Here is a 15,000-nt window from a genome sequence, read left to right as displayed (position 1 = left end):
AGTCCTCGCTACAGTAAGGGCTAGATAATACCACAGGCTGGACTCAGTGTTACAGAGAGAGAGAGAGAGGGAGAGATAGGAAGAGATAGAGGAAGAGAGAGGGACTGCAAAGGAGAGAGCAGAGATCATTTCAGCTCTTTTAGCAGGGCACAGTAATTGCACAGAAAGGAGCCTAGCGGATGAGAGAAGTTGCCCAGTGTCCTGGCCAGCCTTCTGAAAGAGTGGCTATGTGCCCTTGTGTGTGTGTGTGTGTGTGTATGTGTGTGTGAGTGAGTGTGTGTGTGTGTGTGTGTGTGTGTGTGTGTGTGTGTGTGTGAGTGTGTGAGTGTGTGAGTGTGTGAGTGAGTGTGTGAGTGTGTGAGTGTGTGAGTGTGTGAGTGTGTGAGTGTGTGTGAGTGTGTGTGAGTGTGTGAGTGTGCTTGTGTGTGTGTGTGTGTGTGTGCACCCAGCGTCCTGGCTGGCTAGTTGGGCCGAGGCAGGGAGTTCATGCTGGCAGGGCTCAGAGGAGCCTGGCAAGAGTCACTCTGGAGATAGTGGTGCTGGTGGTGCTGGTGGTGGTGGTGGTGGGGGGGGGGGGGTTGGGGGGGGCAGGGGGAAGGAGGGGGGGGAGGGCACATCCTCGGAACACGACCCCTGACCCTGCCTTGACACTGTACGGCCCGGCTAATGAGGAACTGGACAGTTGCCCAGGCTGGACACCCCCCCCCCCCCCCCCCACTACCGCACACACATGCACACACTCACTCACACACACATACATACACACACTCAATCATTCACTCAAAATCACTCTCTCATCGAGTAACAATCTCAGGTCCAGTACACACATCAGTCAATGGGATGTATTAGAGCATGAAAAAGGGGTTGGGGTGGACCGTGTGAGAGTTACTCCAAGCGTGTCTGTGTGTGTGTGTGTGTGTGTCTGTGTGTGTGTGTGTGTTCGATGTGTCTCTGTGCGTGCATGTGAGCTTGTCCAAGTGTGTATGGTTGAGCTTGTTGTGTGTGTGTGTATGTGTCATGTGTAAGTGATTGTGTATGAGCTTGTCAGAGAGAAAGAAAGAGAGGGAGCGAGTGTGTGTGTGTCTGTGTGTGTGTGTGTGTGTGTGTGTGTGCAGGCTAGAGAAGAAAGAGAATGTGTTTTGTGGGTACCCATGTGTATTGTGTATAAGAGAGTACATATGCCAATATAAGTGTGTGTGTAGAATCTAGAATGTGTATGAGTACATTTCATTCTCTCCCTCTCTGTCTCTTTTTTTGCTCTCTCTCTCTCTTTCTTTATCCTTCTCTTTCTGTCTCTTTCTTTATCTCTCTCCCTCTCTCTTTCTCTTGCCTTATCCTTCTCTTTCTCTGTCTCTTTCTTTATCTCTCTCCCTCTCTCTCTCTCTCTCTCTCTTTCCTTATCCTTCTCTTTCTTTATCTTTCTCCCTCTCTCTGTCTTTCTTTATTCTCTCTCTTTATTTCTTTATCCTTCTCTCTCTCTCTCTCTCTCTCTCTCTCTGCCAGACGGAGGGGGGGAGCGTTCAGTCTGCCTAAGTGCTGCTGGGGTAATGGCGGCTGGCTGTGATAGGAGGGTAAATAGCGAGCGTGAGCTGAAGTGCCTCTCTCCCGCCACTCTCTATTGATCCCCTGACAGACGCCGCCATGGAGCGCCCGCTGTGTTTAAGGAAAAAATGAGACGCACGCACGCGCGCGCGCGCACACACACACACACACACACACACACACACACACACACACACACACACACACACACACACACACACACACACACACACACACACACACACACACACACACAAGCACACACTCACAGAAACACACACCCTCACATCAGCACACAACCTCAAACGCAATCTCATACAGACACGTACACACACACTTTCCCATCAGCAGCACACTATCAAACACACAGATACATATACACTCTCTCACATGAACACACACACACACACACACACACACACACACACACACACACACACACACACACACACACACACACACACACACACACACACACACACACACACACACACACACACACACACACACACACACACACACACACACACACACACACACACACACACACACACACACACACACACACACACACAGCTTCACAAAACCCCACCACACTACTTTACACTTGGGCAGCACGGCTGATCCTATCAGAAAATTACTATCCTGTAATTGGAGCAGAGATACATTTGAAACTTGACATTGTTTCACAGAGCATGTGATTTTTTGGCCCTGGCCTCCCCAGGAAAGGCCCAGGGGGAGAGAGGAGAGAGATGGAGCAGATTGGAAGCTTCTAGAGGGGTGGGTGGAGGTAAACGGGCCATCTGGGCTGAACATGGATCACACAGGTTGCCCACAGCCCATTCAGACTGGTTTAGAACAAACAACACCAGGCTGTCCAGTTAACACACACACACACAGACACACACAGACACAGACACAGACACAGACACAGACACAGACACAGACACAGACACAGACACAGACACACACACAGACACAGACACAGACACAGACACAGACACAGACACAGACACAGACGCGCAGACGCGCACACGCGCACACGCGCACGCACACGCAGTAATTTCCCAACTATTAGCCACAGCTTTGACATTGATATTGCAAAATTTCTCCAGCTATGAGGTTAATACACGGGGGCAGATCCAATGGTAGCCCTGAGGTCCAGCAGGCTGATGGGCCTGTCAGTGGCTCTAACAGGAGAGCTGGAGAGCTGGGCAGAGCAGCAGCTTTCAATTAGGCTCCTAATGAACTCAGCCACGGCCCGCCTCATTTCTCGCCCAGGAAAGCAATTTCTCCACCTCAACAGCACACTCACACACTCATAGAGGTACGCACGTGCGCACACAGACACACACACACACACACACACATAGACACACAAACACACTCACACACACAATCTAACTCGCCCCCATGCAAAAGCAGACAGACAAGACAGACAGACAGACAGACCGACAGACACACACACACACAAACACACACACACACACACACACACACACACAGGGCTCTTCTCACTTGCCCATAAGGAGGCTCTCACTCTGTGGTGATGGTGACAAATGGGCCACTGGGGGTCTTTAATTCTCACCTGTGAGTAATGACACAGCCCTGCGCATGTGTGTGTGGGTATCAATCTGTGTGCATATTTGTGCGTGTGTGTGTGTGTGTGTGTGTGTGCGTGCGTGCACGCTTGTGTGTGTTTGTGTTTGTGTGTGTGTGTGTGTGTTTGTGTGTGTGTGTGCACGCTTGTGTGTGTTTCAGTGTGTGCGTGCGTGTGCTTGCATGAGTGTGTGTGTGTGTGTGTGTGTGTGTGTGTGTGTGTGTGTGTGTGTGTGTGCGAATATGTGTGCTTGTGTGTCTGCGTGTGTGTATTTGTAGAAGTAAATAGGAGGCACAGAAAACGGGACAGAAGCCAGGAGTCCTCTGAGGCCAGTGTGCTATTTCCTGAAGACCACTAAATTACCCTGACCTCCTCCTTTAACACTGTAAGGACCTCCTCAGCTAAAGTCCTCTTTACTTACACACAGCGACACAGGCAAGAGGAAGGCTCCTCCATCACCCTGCTGACAGCACAGCCACCACTGAGCCTGCCAAGAGCCCAGCAGGAGAGTGGAATTCATACCTCCACTGTATACACCAATTACTGCATAATCCATTTGTTTATATGGATTAAATCATGTCCGCTTGTATCATTTAACACAAGTGTGTTGTTACTGTATATGTCTTCAGTCCAAACACAAGAGAAACCCTGAGATGACTTTTTCTTTTTTTAATCGAAAATGACCTTGAGGATGTTTATCTATTGAAGGTCAAGCTCTGGTTCAGATGCTAAATGTTACTATACTGTACTGATCCTGCACTTTCACCTCCACCGCTGCATGTCCACACCTGCCTCAAGCACTGTTCACTGGAGACATCCCTTACCAATATCTAAGCATCAAGGAGTGATATTTGAGGCCCCTGGTGGTTGTTGATCAGCGAATGAACTTGTTTGAACAGAGAATGGAGGAGTTTTCTATATGTTTTAACTTTTTTCCAAGATGTACAGCCTCAAGGCTACGGTCGAACAACACCCGTGGGAATATCCAGCAACAACCCACTCCCACTCGTGCTATATTGCTTAAATATTGCATGGATCAATCCTAGTCCTAGACTTGAGAACTTCAGTGGGAGCTTAATCCATATATGGAGAAGTGGTGCTACATGTTCTTCCTAGATGTCCCACTGCAATGTAAAAAGTGCATGTGTAGCTGTAATCAGCGTGTTGCTCACCGCTAGTCTGATGGCGGCAGGAAGAGGAAGTGGATCCGGCCCCGCCATGGCCGCCACGATCGCATGTGCGGCCGCCTCAGCCTCGCGGTCAGCTACGTCGTCCTCTGCAGCCCCGAGACCCGGAGCGCCCGCCCCGTTCAGAACGCCGACGGCGGCAGCCGCCACCACTGGAGGTCCATCGTCGTGTCCGGCCTCGGGCGGCGGTGGCGGTGGCGGTGGCGGTGGCGGTACGACGGCGGCCTGCTCCAGCTCGCCCAGCTGCTGCGTGATGCAGTCCACCTCCTCCTGCAGCCGCTCGGTGTTGACGCTGATCTCGGCGATCATCTCGCTGGCCTGCGCCGTCAGGAAGGCCTCCTTCAGGTCCACCAGGTGCAGCGTGCGCTTCTCCTCCAGACGCACCAGCTGGTGCAGCTCGTCAAACTGCTTGTTCACGTACAGCTCCAGCTCATCTTTATTCATCTGAGGGAGAGAAAGAGAGAGAGAGGGGGAGAGAGAGAGGGGGTGAGAGAGAGGGGGGAGAGAGAGAAGAAAGAAGGAAAGAAAGAAAGAGAGAGATGGAAGAAAGAAAGAAAGAAAGAAAGAAAGAGAGAGAGAGAGAGAGAGAGAGAGAGAGAGAGAGAGAGAGAGAGAGAGAGAGAGAGAATGAGAGAGATGGAAGGTAGGAAAGGAGGGAGGAGTGGGCAAAAGGAGAGACAAGAGAGAGGGAAGGAAAGAGATGTAAGAAGGAAAGAGTGGAGAAGAAGGTAGAGAGAGGTAGAAAGAGACAGAACAATTGATGAAAAACAGCCATTAGTGATGATGTGCTGCACACAGATGGTTAGAGAACGTGACTCTGTGTGTGTGTGTGTGTGTGTGTGTGTGTGTGTGTGTGTGTGCAGTGTCTGGAAACTTCATCACACAAAACAAACAAGTGAATAATGCAACAGGCTGTGCGTTTGGCCAGGAGAGACAATCAAAGTCTGCATTGAGAACACTGAGTGAAAACTAAATGGAGAAACCTGGGAATCATGGAAACCCTTAGGGAGGAGGAGAGAGCATGACAAATGTGAGGCACAGAAGAAGAAAAAGAAGAAGAAGAAGAAGAAGAAGAAGGAGAAGAATAAGAGGAAGATGATGAAGAGGAGGAGGAGAGAGAGAGTTCCAGAGAAAGAGAGCCGAGGGAGGGAAGATGAATGCAGTCATAGAAACACGTCAAGTTCACCCCAAAAGATTGGATCTGAAATTCCGTCCCCAGAATAGACACGGCGCACGAGAGAGCAGAGCAGGGGAGCAGGGGGAGATTTGAGGGATAAGAATTATACAGCGGGGAGCGGAGATGGAGAGAACAGGCCTCTGAATATGGATGGAGAAGAGGAACAGACCGGGAGAGCTAGAGGAGGAGAGTGGGAGAAACAAAGGGATGGAGAAAAAGAGAGAGAGAGAGAAAGAGAGTGGGGGGGTGACACAGGGAGGAGGGAAAAAAGAATATGACAGAAAGGAGAGGAGAGAGCAAGAGAGACAGAGCGAGAGGGCGAGAAGCGAAGAGGGGGTAAAGAAAAAGTGGAGAGAGAAAGAGAGGGACACAGAAAAACAGAAAAAGAGAGAGACAGCAAGGGGGGGGAGTAAAAAAAAAAGGATGGAGGGAGGGAGATACGGAGGAGACTTGAGCTGTCACACTCGTCTCTCCGATGCAGACTCTTGTGGTGGCATCTAATTGGATTTCTTCCCCTATCGGGCAGACATAATGAAGACCCTCATGAGACCCCCCATCCTATGGCTGCTCCGTCACGCAGCGCGACGCGTCTAGCGGGCGAAGGAGCGGGCGAGGAGCGAGCGAGCGGAGGCGAAATCACGGAGGCAGCCCACCACGGCGTGCCATCTGTTTAGGTTTCAGGGCAGTTGCACCGCTAACAGAATTCCCTTCTAATCCATTTCCCTGCAGGAGCTCTTTAGCTACGACTCATTTGAGTATGCTGCCTCGACAGGCAACCACTGACTGTGACAGCCGCCGACTCGACAGTGCAGTGTCAGATGCAACGCCCCCCTCCCCTACACACACACACACACACACACACAGTATAGCATCCACAAGCACAACACATCCGAGTCCACACCACACACACACCCAAAGACTTCCCCCACACCCCCCTCTCTCTCTTCCACAGCCACGGTCCACAGTCTAAGGCTCATTATATTTTTGAAAATCCCAAACTGGTTGTGTGAGGGGGCAAAACTGAAAATGGAGAAAACGCTCACGGTCTGCTGGAGTCGGAAATAGAGTTGGCCGAAATATGCCCCTGTCCTTTCCATCACCGCCTTGCCATTAACATCTATGGAGCCACAGGGATCCTCTTTGACTAAATGGTGACCTAAAAAACACTTTTTAAAAAAATGAGTAAACCACTCTGACCCATACTTACTTTAGAGGCATGAATATAATCTTCCGTCAAAGCCTTCCACATCAGGACAATCACTAGATCTGGAGCACAATGGCCATATCACTGATTGATGAGATTGAGCTGCCGATAAAACAACCCAGTGACCATTAGAGGCTGAGAATGTTTGTAGAATGAATTGTACAACGGATTACAAAGAAGGAGCTTTTTGTCCTTTTGGCATCAGATTTAAATTGTACAGAATTCACTTTCTTTGAAACATGGTTAAAGAACTGAATGCAAAACCGTTGTTTACAAGATGTGTTTGCTGATGGAAAGCATTGGAAAGAGTTTAAGTTACCAACTTTAGCTGAATTTCACCGCCGGTTACAACCCTGGGAGATGGGAGGTAAACCAAGCATGTCGCCACTGAGAACAGGTCTGGTGTTAACGAGGCAAGTGGCCTTGTAGCTACAGAGAGAAATTCGCTTGACATTTCACCACATTCCAGTATGAAAACTAAGCTCAGAGCCCCTTCAGGTGCTCATCGATACCTTTATAAACAGTCTGTGATCAATAACCATTCAAGATGACTTTTGCTCCACGTCAGGCTCAGACCAGATCAGAGAATGAGATGACCCTTCCATGAATGTGAAATCACTCAACGAAAGAAGCATGGTGATGTATCTACACACACACACACACACACACACACACACACAGAGAGAGACACACAGAGACACACACATAAACACAAACACACACTTAAATACAAACACACACACACACACACCCCTCCTCTCCCCCATCCAGGCACATCATAGCCAATGGGCCTCCGCTCCTCTCCGCTCTACTCTACTCAACTCAACTCAACTTCGCCAGGACTGACCTAGGTACAGCGCCCAGGCGAGAGTGGACGGTCCATCTGGCCGGGGCTTATCTCACCCCAGGCAGGTGCGGGCTCCGTGCCCTGGGGGCCTCTGGGGGCAATGCTGCAACGGCGGCAGCGTGGAAGAGGGCCCGAGGCAGCTGGACCGAGATGACCGAGGGCCAGTGGCTCTGTCTGGCCTACTTACAGAAGGAGGCGAAGCAGCGAGGGGGAGGAGGAGGAGGAGGAGGAGGAGGAAGAGTAGGAGGATGAAGAGGAGAAGGAGGAGGAGGAGGAGGATGTGCTGTGTGAAAGTGCTGTGTTTTTAATCAGTCACAAGACTGTTTAGTTAGAGAGACGTGGCTGTGTGTGGATGCTGGATGCTGGAACACAAGCGGGTGAAGCACATGGGCTTTGCTCTCACTCTGGCATGCAGGAATGAGCAATGAGAGACTAAAATAAGGCAGCAGACAACAGAGGAGGCATTTAAAAGGTGATGCTGCCAATTCACAGAGGAATGCTCGCGTACAGCACAAACACACACACACACACACACACACGCGCGCGCGCACACAAGTAAGTATGCACAAAGACAAGCAGAAGCACTCATACACACACACACACACACACACACACACACACACACACACACGATTACACAAATAAACAAGCACTCAAACACACACACACACACACACACACACAAGCATACACATTAAAAAGCACAACCCATACACACTCGTATACGCACACAAACCACAACACACAGGCACACACAGGCGCACGCAAACCACACGTGGTCTCCAGATCGGATCAAAGCGAGGAGCACAAAAGTCTGTTCCTGTTCAGCCGGCTGGCTGCGCGGACATGCGGCGAGCGGTCCCTAAACACACGCAAGCTTTTAAAGAGGCCCGGGCCGCGCCAACCCAGAGCCCAAGGGTCCCGCCCGCCCAGAGAGAGCAGGCCGTGGGGGCAGAGCATTAGAGGGACATTAGGCACAAATGGCTTTGAACTGACTGTCCCCCTCTAGACACACACACACACACACACACACACACACTCACTTAGACACAGACACACACACACACACACACACTTAGACACAGACACACAGACACAGACAGACACACACACACACACACACAGAGACATACACACAGAGACATACACACAGAGAGACACTCATAGCCACACACACACACACACACACACACACACACACACACACAGAGAGAGACACACACAGAGAGACACACAGTCACACACACACAGAGACACACACACACACACACACACACACACACACACACACACACACACACACACACACACACACACACACACACACACACACACACACACACACACACACACACACACACACACACACACACACACACACACACACACACACACACACACACACACACACACACACACACACACACACACACACACACACACACACACACACACACACACACCGTGGCTCCGCTCCAAATGAATACTTTTCCAGAGAGATTTGCATCACATTTTACCTCCCTGCTATTGGCATCTCGAGGCCAGCAATCAGAGCCTGTAAATGACCTCGCAGATCAACAGAGAGTGGGGGAGAGAGAGAGATGAAGGGAGGGAGTGACTGAGGGAGAGAGGGAGGGAGAGAGGGAGTGGGATAGAAAATTACACAGAGAGGAAGAGGGAGCGAGAGAGAGGGAGAGAGACGGTGAGAAATCCAGAGAGAGTAATAGAGGAAATGAGACAGAGAGAGGAGAGGAGAAACCAAGAGTGAGAGACAGAGAGATGGAGAGAGATGTAAAGGGAAGGAGAGAAGAGGGGGAAGAGAGAGGGGTGTAAAGAGAAGGAGAGAGGGAGGCAGCATTTTTAATTTCCTCCCGTGCTAGTGTTATGGGGAGAGAGAGAACCCTGGCAGAGTTCAGGCGTCAAGTCAAACAACTCTTACTGGCTGTGAATGCCAATCTGAGCATGCTCCCGGGAAACGATACATAAAGTAATTAAATTAAAGATGAAGACAGACAGAGAGAGGGGGAGGGAGAGAGAGAGGAAGAGAGGGAGAGAGAGATGGAGAGGCAGAGAGAGAGAAAGGGAGATACAGAGAGAGAGAGAGAGAGAGAGAGAGAGAGAGAGAGAGAGAGAGAGAGAGAGAGAGAGAGAGAAAGAGAGAGACCGAGAGAAGCAACGCATTCCCATTCTTTATTTTTTCTTGGCCTCAAGTTGACAGGTTTTATGCGTCTGGTGTTCTTGTAGATTTTTATGGGGCTTTCAGAAACAAACAATAAATAAATAAATAAATAAAATACATAAACCCCACGAACAATAGCTTGAGTAGCAGAGCGCTTCTTAGTGCAGGCTGATCATCTCATCTGAGGCTGGCGGGACTGCAGGTGGAGGCTCCTACACACACACACACACACACGCACATGACAGTCACTCAGTGCAGGAAATACGACCCCATAAAATATGCTGGCTACCTACTGGCCTTTAAGCACCCGGGCCTGCGCAAGAGGAAAACAAAACACTACGCAGAGACGAGAGAGGGACAGGAGGGAGGGGGGAGAGAGAGAGGGGGATAGAGAGAGAGAGGAGAGGGAGGAGAGAGGGATAGAAAGGAGTAGAGAGAGGGAGAGAGAGAGAGGGAGAGAGAGAGGAGATGGAGGCGAGAGGAGAGAGAGAAAGAGAGGAGAGAGAGGGAGAGAGGAAGAGAGAATAAGAGAAGAGAGGGGAGAGAGAGGGAGAGAGAGGAAGAGAGAAAGAGAGGAGAGAGAGGAGAGTATGAGAGTAAATGTTTTGGGGCTGGGAGGTAGATGGTTCAGTGAGTTGGCCAAGTGATTATAGCAAATGCATGCTGCTCATTCATTAAATGTGTAGAAATGTCTATGATTCTATGTGAGGTTTTTTTTTTTTCACGCTTCCGGACATTCTCTGTGGGATATGCAGATGTGTGTTTGCAGATGTGTAAGAGCAAAACCTCCATACCTGAGGCACCGCACTTAATTAGTCCACCAGGTTTTCATGGATAAACATTACAGCCTTCCTATGCCACACACACACACACACACACACACACACACACCTGCCTCTGAGCCCTGCTTCCCCCGCCTTCTCTCTCCCTCCATCTCCCCCCGTCTCTCTCTCTTTCTCTTTTCTCTCTCTTTCTCTTTTTTCTCTCTTTCTCTCTCTTCTCTCTCTCTCTCTCTCTCTCTCTCTCTCTCTCTCCTTCTGTCTCTATCTTCCTCTGTCTCTCTCGTCTGAAGGCACTGACACCTCCACGCGCTACGGGGCGTGCATATCAAACCCCCAGCTGACATTTAGCAGTCGGGAGAGGACGCGGACACAAATCCAGATAATGCATCCCGACACGTCGGCCTGCCAGCGCGGAGAAAAGTCATTTTGCGAACATGTTACACCTCTCCGGAGGAACGCGGCGGGGGGACAAAAGGTCTCGGCAGGCTGAGGGGCAGTGTGGATATTTCAGGATGATAATACACTACGGCTCAGACTCAGGGAAAGAGAAAGAGAGAGAGAGAGAGAGAGATGGAGAGGGAGAGAGGAGGGGGGAGATAGAGGGGGAGGGAGAGAGAGGGAGGGGGGGTAGAGGGGGGAGGTAGAGAGAGAGAGAGAGAGAGAGAGAGAGAGAGAGATGGAGAGGGAGAGAGGAGTGGGGGAGAGAGGGGGAGGGATAGAGGGGGGAGAGAGAGAGAGAGAGAGAGAGAGCAGGATCCATTAACAGTACTACCTTCCACTGGCCCTGCAAATTAACCTCTCTGCATTATACAGCTAGCCCGCCACTCAAGGCCATGCACAGCTTTGCGCTAACATTACTGTCCTTCTGCCGACAGCCACTACACACACACACACACGCACACACATACACACACACACACACACTCTCGTATACAAGCACGCATGCACACACACACAAGCAGGCGCACACACACCCATCCATAAATCTAAGTGCACACTCCCACACAAAAACAGATTCCCTAGAGAACCTACTAATGCACTCTCTCATACACACATGTCCACACACACTCACATACACATACAGTACTCATTCGCTCACATACACATTCAGTACTCATTCGCTCACACAAATGTGCATTGCACATATATGCACATATACATATACACACACACACACACACACACACACACACACACACACACACACACACACACACACACACACACACACACACACACACACACACACACACACACACACACACACACACACACACACACACACACACACACACACACACACACACACACACACACACACCCCACTAGAGCCACCATCTGACCTCATAACAGAATCCTCTGGACACAGAGCTGTACTGGAAGTTAATTTGTCCAGTTGACAGTTTTACTGGCCTCTTGCAATGCCACTGGTATCTGTCTTTCCACTGTCCTCTCTCTCTTCCTCCATCTTCCTCTTTTCATCTCTCATCATCTCTCTCTCAGTCCCATTCTCCATCCCTCTCTCCCACTCAATCACACTATTAAAATGAATGTGTTGAAAACTACATATCTTGTGTTGATCTCTATTTCCAGACAGGTAACACAGTTTACGTTGATTCCAACAGACTTCTTTTGTTATTTGTTACAACATGTTTTGAAAATAATATCTCTATGCCCAGATAAGGACAACACAATTTGCATTGTTTCCAACACATCCATTTTAAGAGTGCATACAGTACACTACTACTAGTCTCTGTCTTTGTCCTGACCGTGTTGGACAGTGACGCTGTTGTTTCTGACACAACCCCCCCCCCCACCCCTCTCTCTCTCTCAAGCCCCCTCTCTTACTCCCTCCATTCTCTCTCTCTCTCTCTCTCTCTCTCTCTCTCTGTCCTCTGGCCACTGTTAGACGGTGAGGCTGCAGCACAACACTCTCCATCCTGGTGTGCCTGTCCTCCTCCTGTCCTGACCTGCTGGAGTCACACCTCACACACACACACACACACACACACACACACACACACACACACACACACACACACACACACACACTCTCTCTCTCATGCTCTCACACACACACACACACACACACACACACTCTCTCTCATGCTCTCACACACACACACACACACACACACACACACACACACACACACACACACACACTCTCTCTCATGCTCTCACACACACACACACACACACACACACACACACACACACCAGGGGTGTGATTGGCAAAGGACAAAAAAAAAGGAAAATATATCCGACCCCTATATACCCCCCCCCCCCCCCCCACCCCTTTTAATACGCGAGTCAGTGGTCCTTGGGGGCTAAAGTTTGTGAACTGCTGCTCTAGTGTATAGCTAAGGTACTATAGTATCGGCTACTGTGCACTTCAATGTAATTTACTAGGGGGGTCCGGGGGCATGCACCCCCGGGAGAAAATTTTGAAAAATAACCGTTTAAATGATGACATCTGATGACTTTTATGAGAACTATTGATAGACTGAGATACATATATTTCAAACATTATAACATATTACAAAATAGTCTATAAGGCCTAAAGAAAACTCATTTATAGCAAAGTAGTCAAGGGCCTACTTAAGACTAAAGCAGATATGGCTGAAATATAGGCTATCATGATCATTTTGCCAACAATGATGTAGAATTATGGATTTTCTCAGTTCATGTTTTGTTTCAACTTAAACCAACATAAAGTTATAATGTTGACTACATTATTTAGTAGGCTATAGGCCTATGATAACATTTAGCCTGCCCCCTTACAGTCGTCTAGTCCTGTACAATATAGGCCTATTGATGCTGATTGAAGAGGTTGCTTGAAGGTTATTGATATTTAAGTTGGAAAGAAAATCAAATTGCACCACTCCCTCTCCTTCCAAGGTAACATGTCCTCCTCTCCTCCTAAAATAAATGGCAGGCCCTACTGGTATAGGCTACATAGTTGTTCAAGTGCACACACACTCAATGGAGAGCTAGAATTAAAATTCAGAATGTGCCTTTAAATAGGCAACTTTTTTCCATGTATCAGCACATATGCTACAATAGGCCATTTCCACTAAAATAAATCAGCTCAATATTATGTGCAACAGTCAAGACTGATGTTTACCAAGAATGCCAAAGTGTCAATCTCTTAGCACTATCATAATACGTTTTCTCATAGTGAGATGTCTATCCCGAAATATGTTTTGAATGACATGGGGCGCACGGAGGTGAACGGCTGGACAAACGCGGAATGACAGGTGTTAACTAAACAATTTAGTAGACCTAAGCTAAGGTAGACGGGCTTTGTGGTGAAAACGATGAAAACCAGTAGGCTAGTCTGTCACAGCTAACTTCAAGCACAGTAGCCTAGACTATAGTGATGCGCGGTTCAGCCCATTACCCGCGGATATCCGCGGGTTTACCCGCGGGTCGGGCGGATTTGGGTAGGCCTAATAGTTTTTTCTAAATATTGCGGGTGGGTCGGGTCAAAAAAGTAAAAATGCACATTTCTCACTTGTTAACTTCCGACATATTAGGTGGCGATGCGCCTGCAATACAGGAGGTGTGGTCGAGCGCAAAACATAATTTCTTCTAAATTCAGCACCCAATTGCGCCATGCGTGACTGACTGAAAAAGTCAATCGCGCATTCGCTACTTTATGGACATGGAGCCTAATGATCTGGGTGGGATATCGAAGGTTGTGCACAATGCGAGAACACCTCGCTTCTGTCATAGGCTACACGAATAAACAGCTGTGCTTGTTAAATGCTTGGCAGTGTTAAACGCAAAAGTAGGCTAGCCTATGAAGTTGCAAGGGGAAATATGAATGGCAACTTGTTATGAAGATGAGATTTAACACTAGCTATGTCTAGGCTGCAGATTATGAATGGTGTGGAGGAGCGCAGATTGTCAAAATGACCGATCATTGTAACCCGCTGTTGTCCTCATGTGGGCCAATTAGGCTAGGAAAGACGTTAAATGTGTTTTTTCCTTTCCGCGGGTCGGGTCGGATTTGGGTCACAATTCGAACATATTTTTGCGGATTGGGCGGGGCGGTTTGGATCTCCTGAAAAGTCGGGTTGGGGCGGGTTTTAAAAAAAGCCCACCCGCGCATCACTACTAGACTAGTTTACACGCGCAGAAATTAAAAGTCAATATCAGCACCAGGAGATTGTCGTCATTATCGGAAAATCCAGACACGTCAAACTGGACGCGAACGCGAAGCAAAGACTTAATAAATACTACTTAACTTAATAATAATACTTAAACAAATAATTTGACCTTTACCGTTTCATGGCTTCTGCTAAGAAACAAATAGTTTACCACACACTCACACATCGAACTTGCATCAAACATTCATCAACCCGTCTGCTTTCACTTTCAATAAATTCCACTAGTGAGAGAACGGACTAGGCTTGCGGAGTGATATGAATGAAAGAAGCACCAAACCCGTCGTCATTGTCAGCGGCCTATTATAAA

At 48.8% G+C, this 15,000-nt stretch overlaps 1 protein-coding gene across 1 annotated transcript in view; it reads right to left on the bottom strand.

Annotated features, from left to right (window-relative positions):
- Nucleotides 1-15,000, bottom strand: part of trim44 (tripartite motif containing 44) — a 49,252-nt gene that overhangs the window by 28,985 nt on the left and 5,267 nt on the right. Inside the window, exon 4 of the mRNA XM_062546507.1 lies at nucleotides 4,315-4,773. Within this exon, the coding sequence (XP_062402491.1) occupies nucleotides 4,315-4,773 (459 nt within the window). The remainder of the gene's footprint in view (nucleotides 1-4,314; nucleotides 4,774-15,000) is intronic.

Source organism: Sardina pilchardus, chromosome 10, assembly GCF_963854185.1.
Source record: "Sardina pilchardus chromosome 10, fSarPil1.1, whole genome shotgun sequence".
NCBI classification, from domain to species: Eukaryota; Metazoa; Chordata; class Actinopteri; order Clupeiformes; family Clupeidae; genus Sardina; species Sardina pilchardus.
The sequence above is the reverse complement of the archived record's forward strand: the minus strand, read 5'-3'. Positions and strand labels throughout refer to the sequence as shown.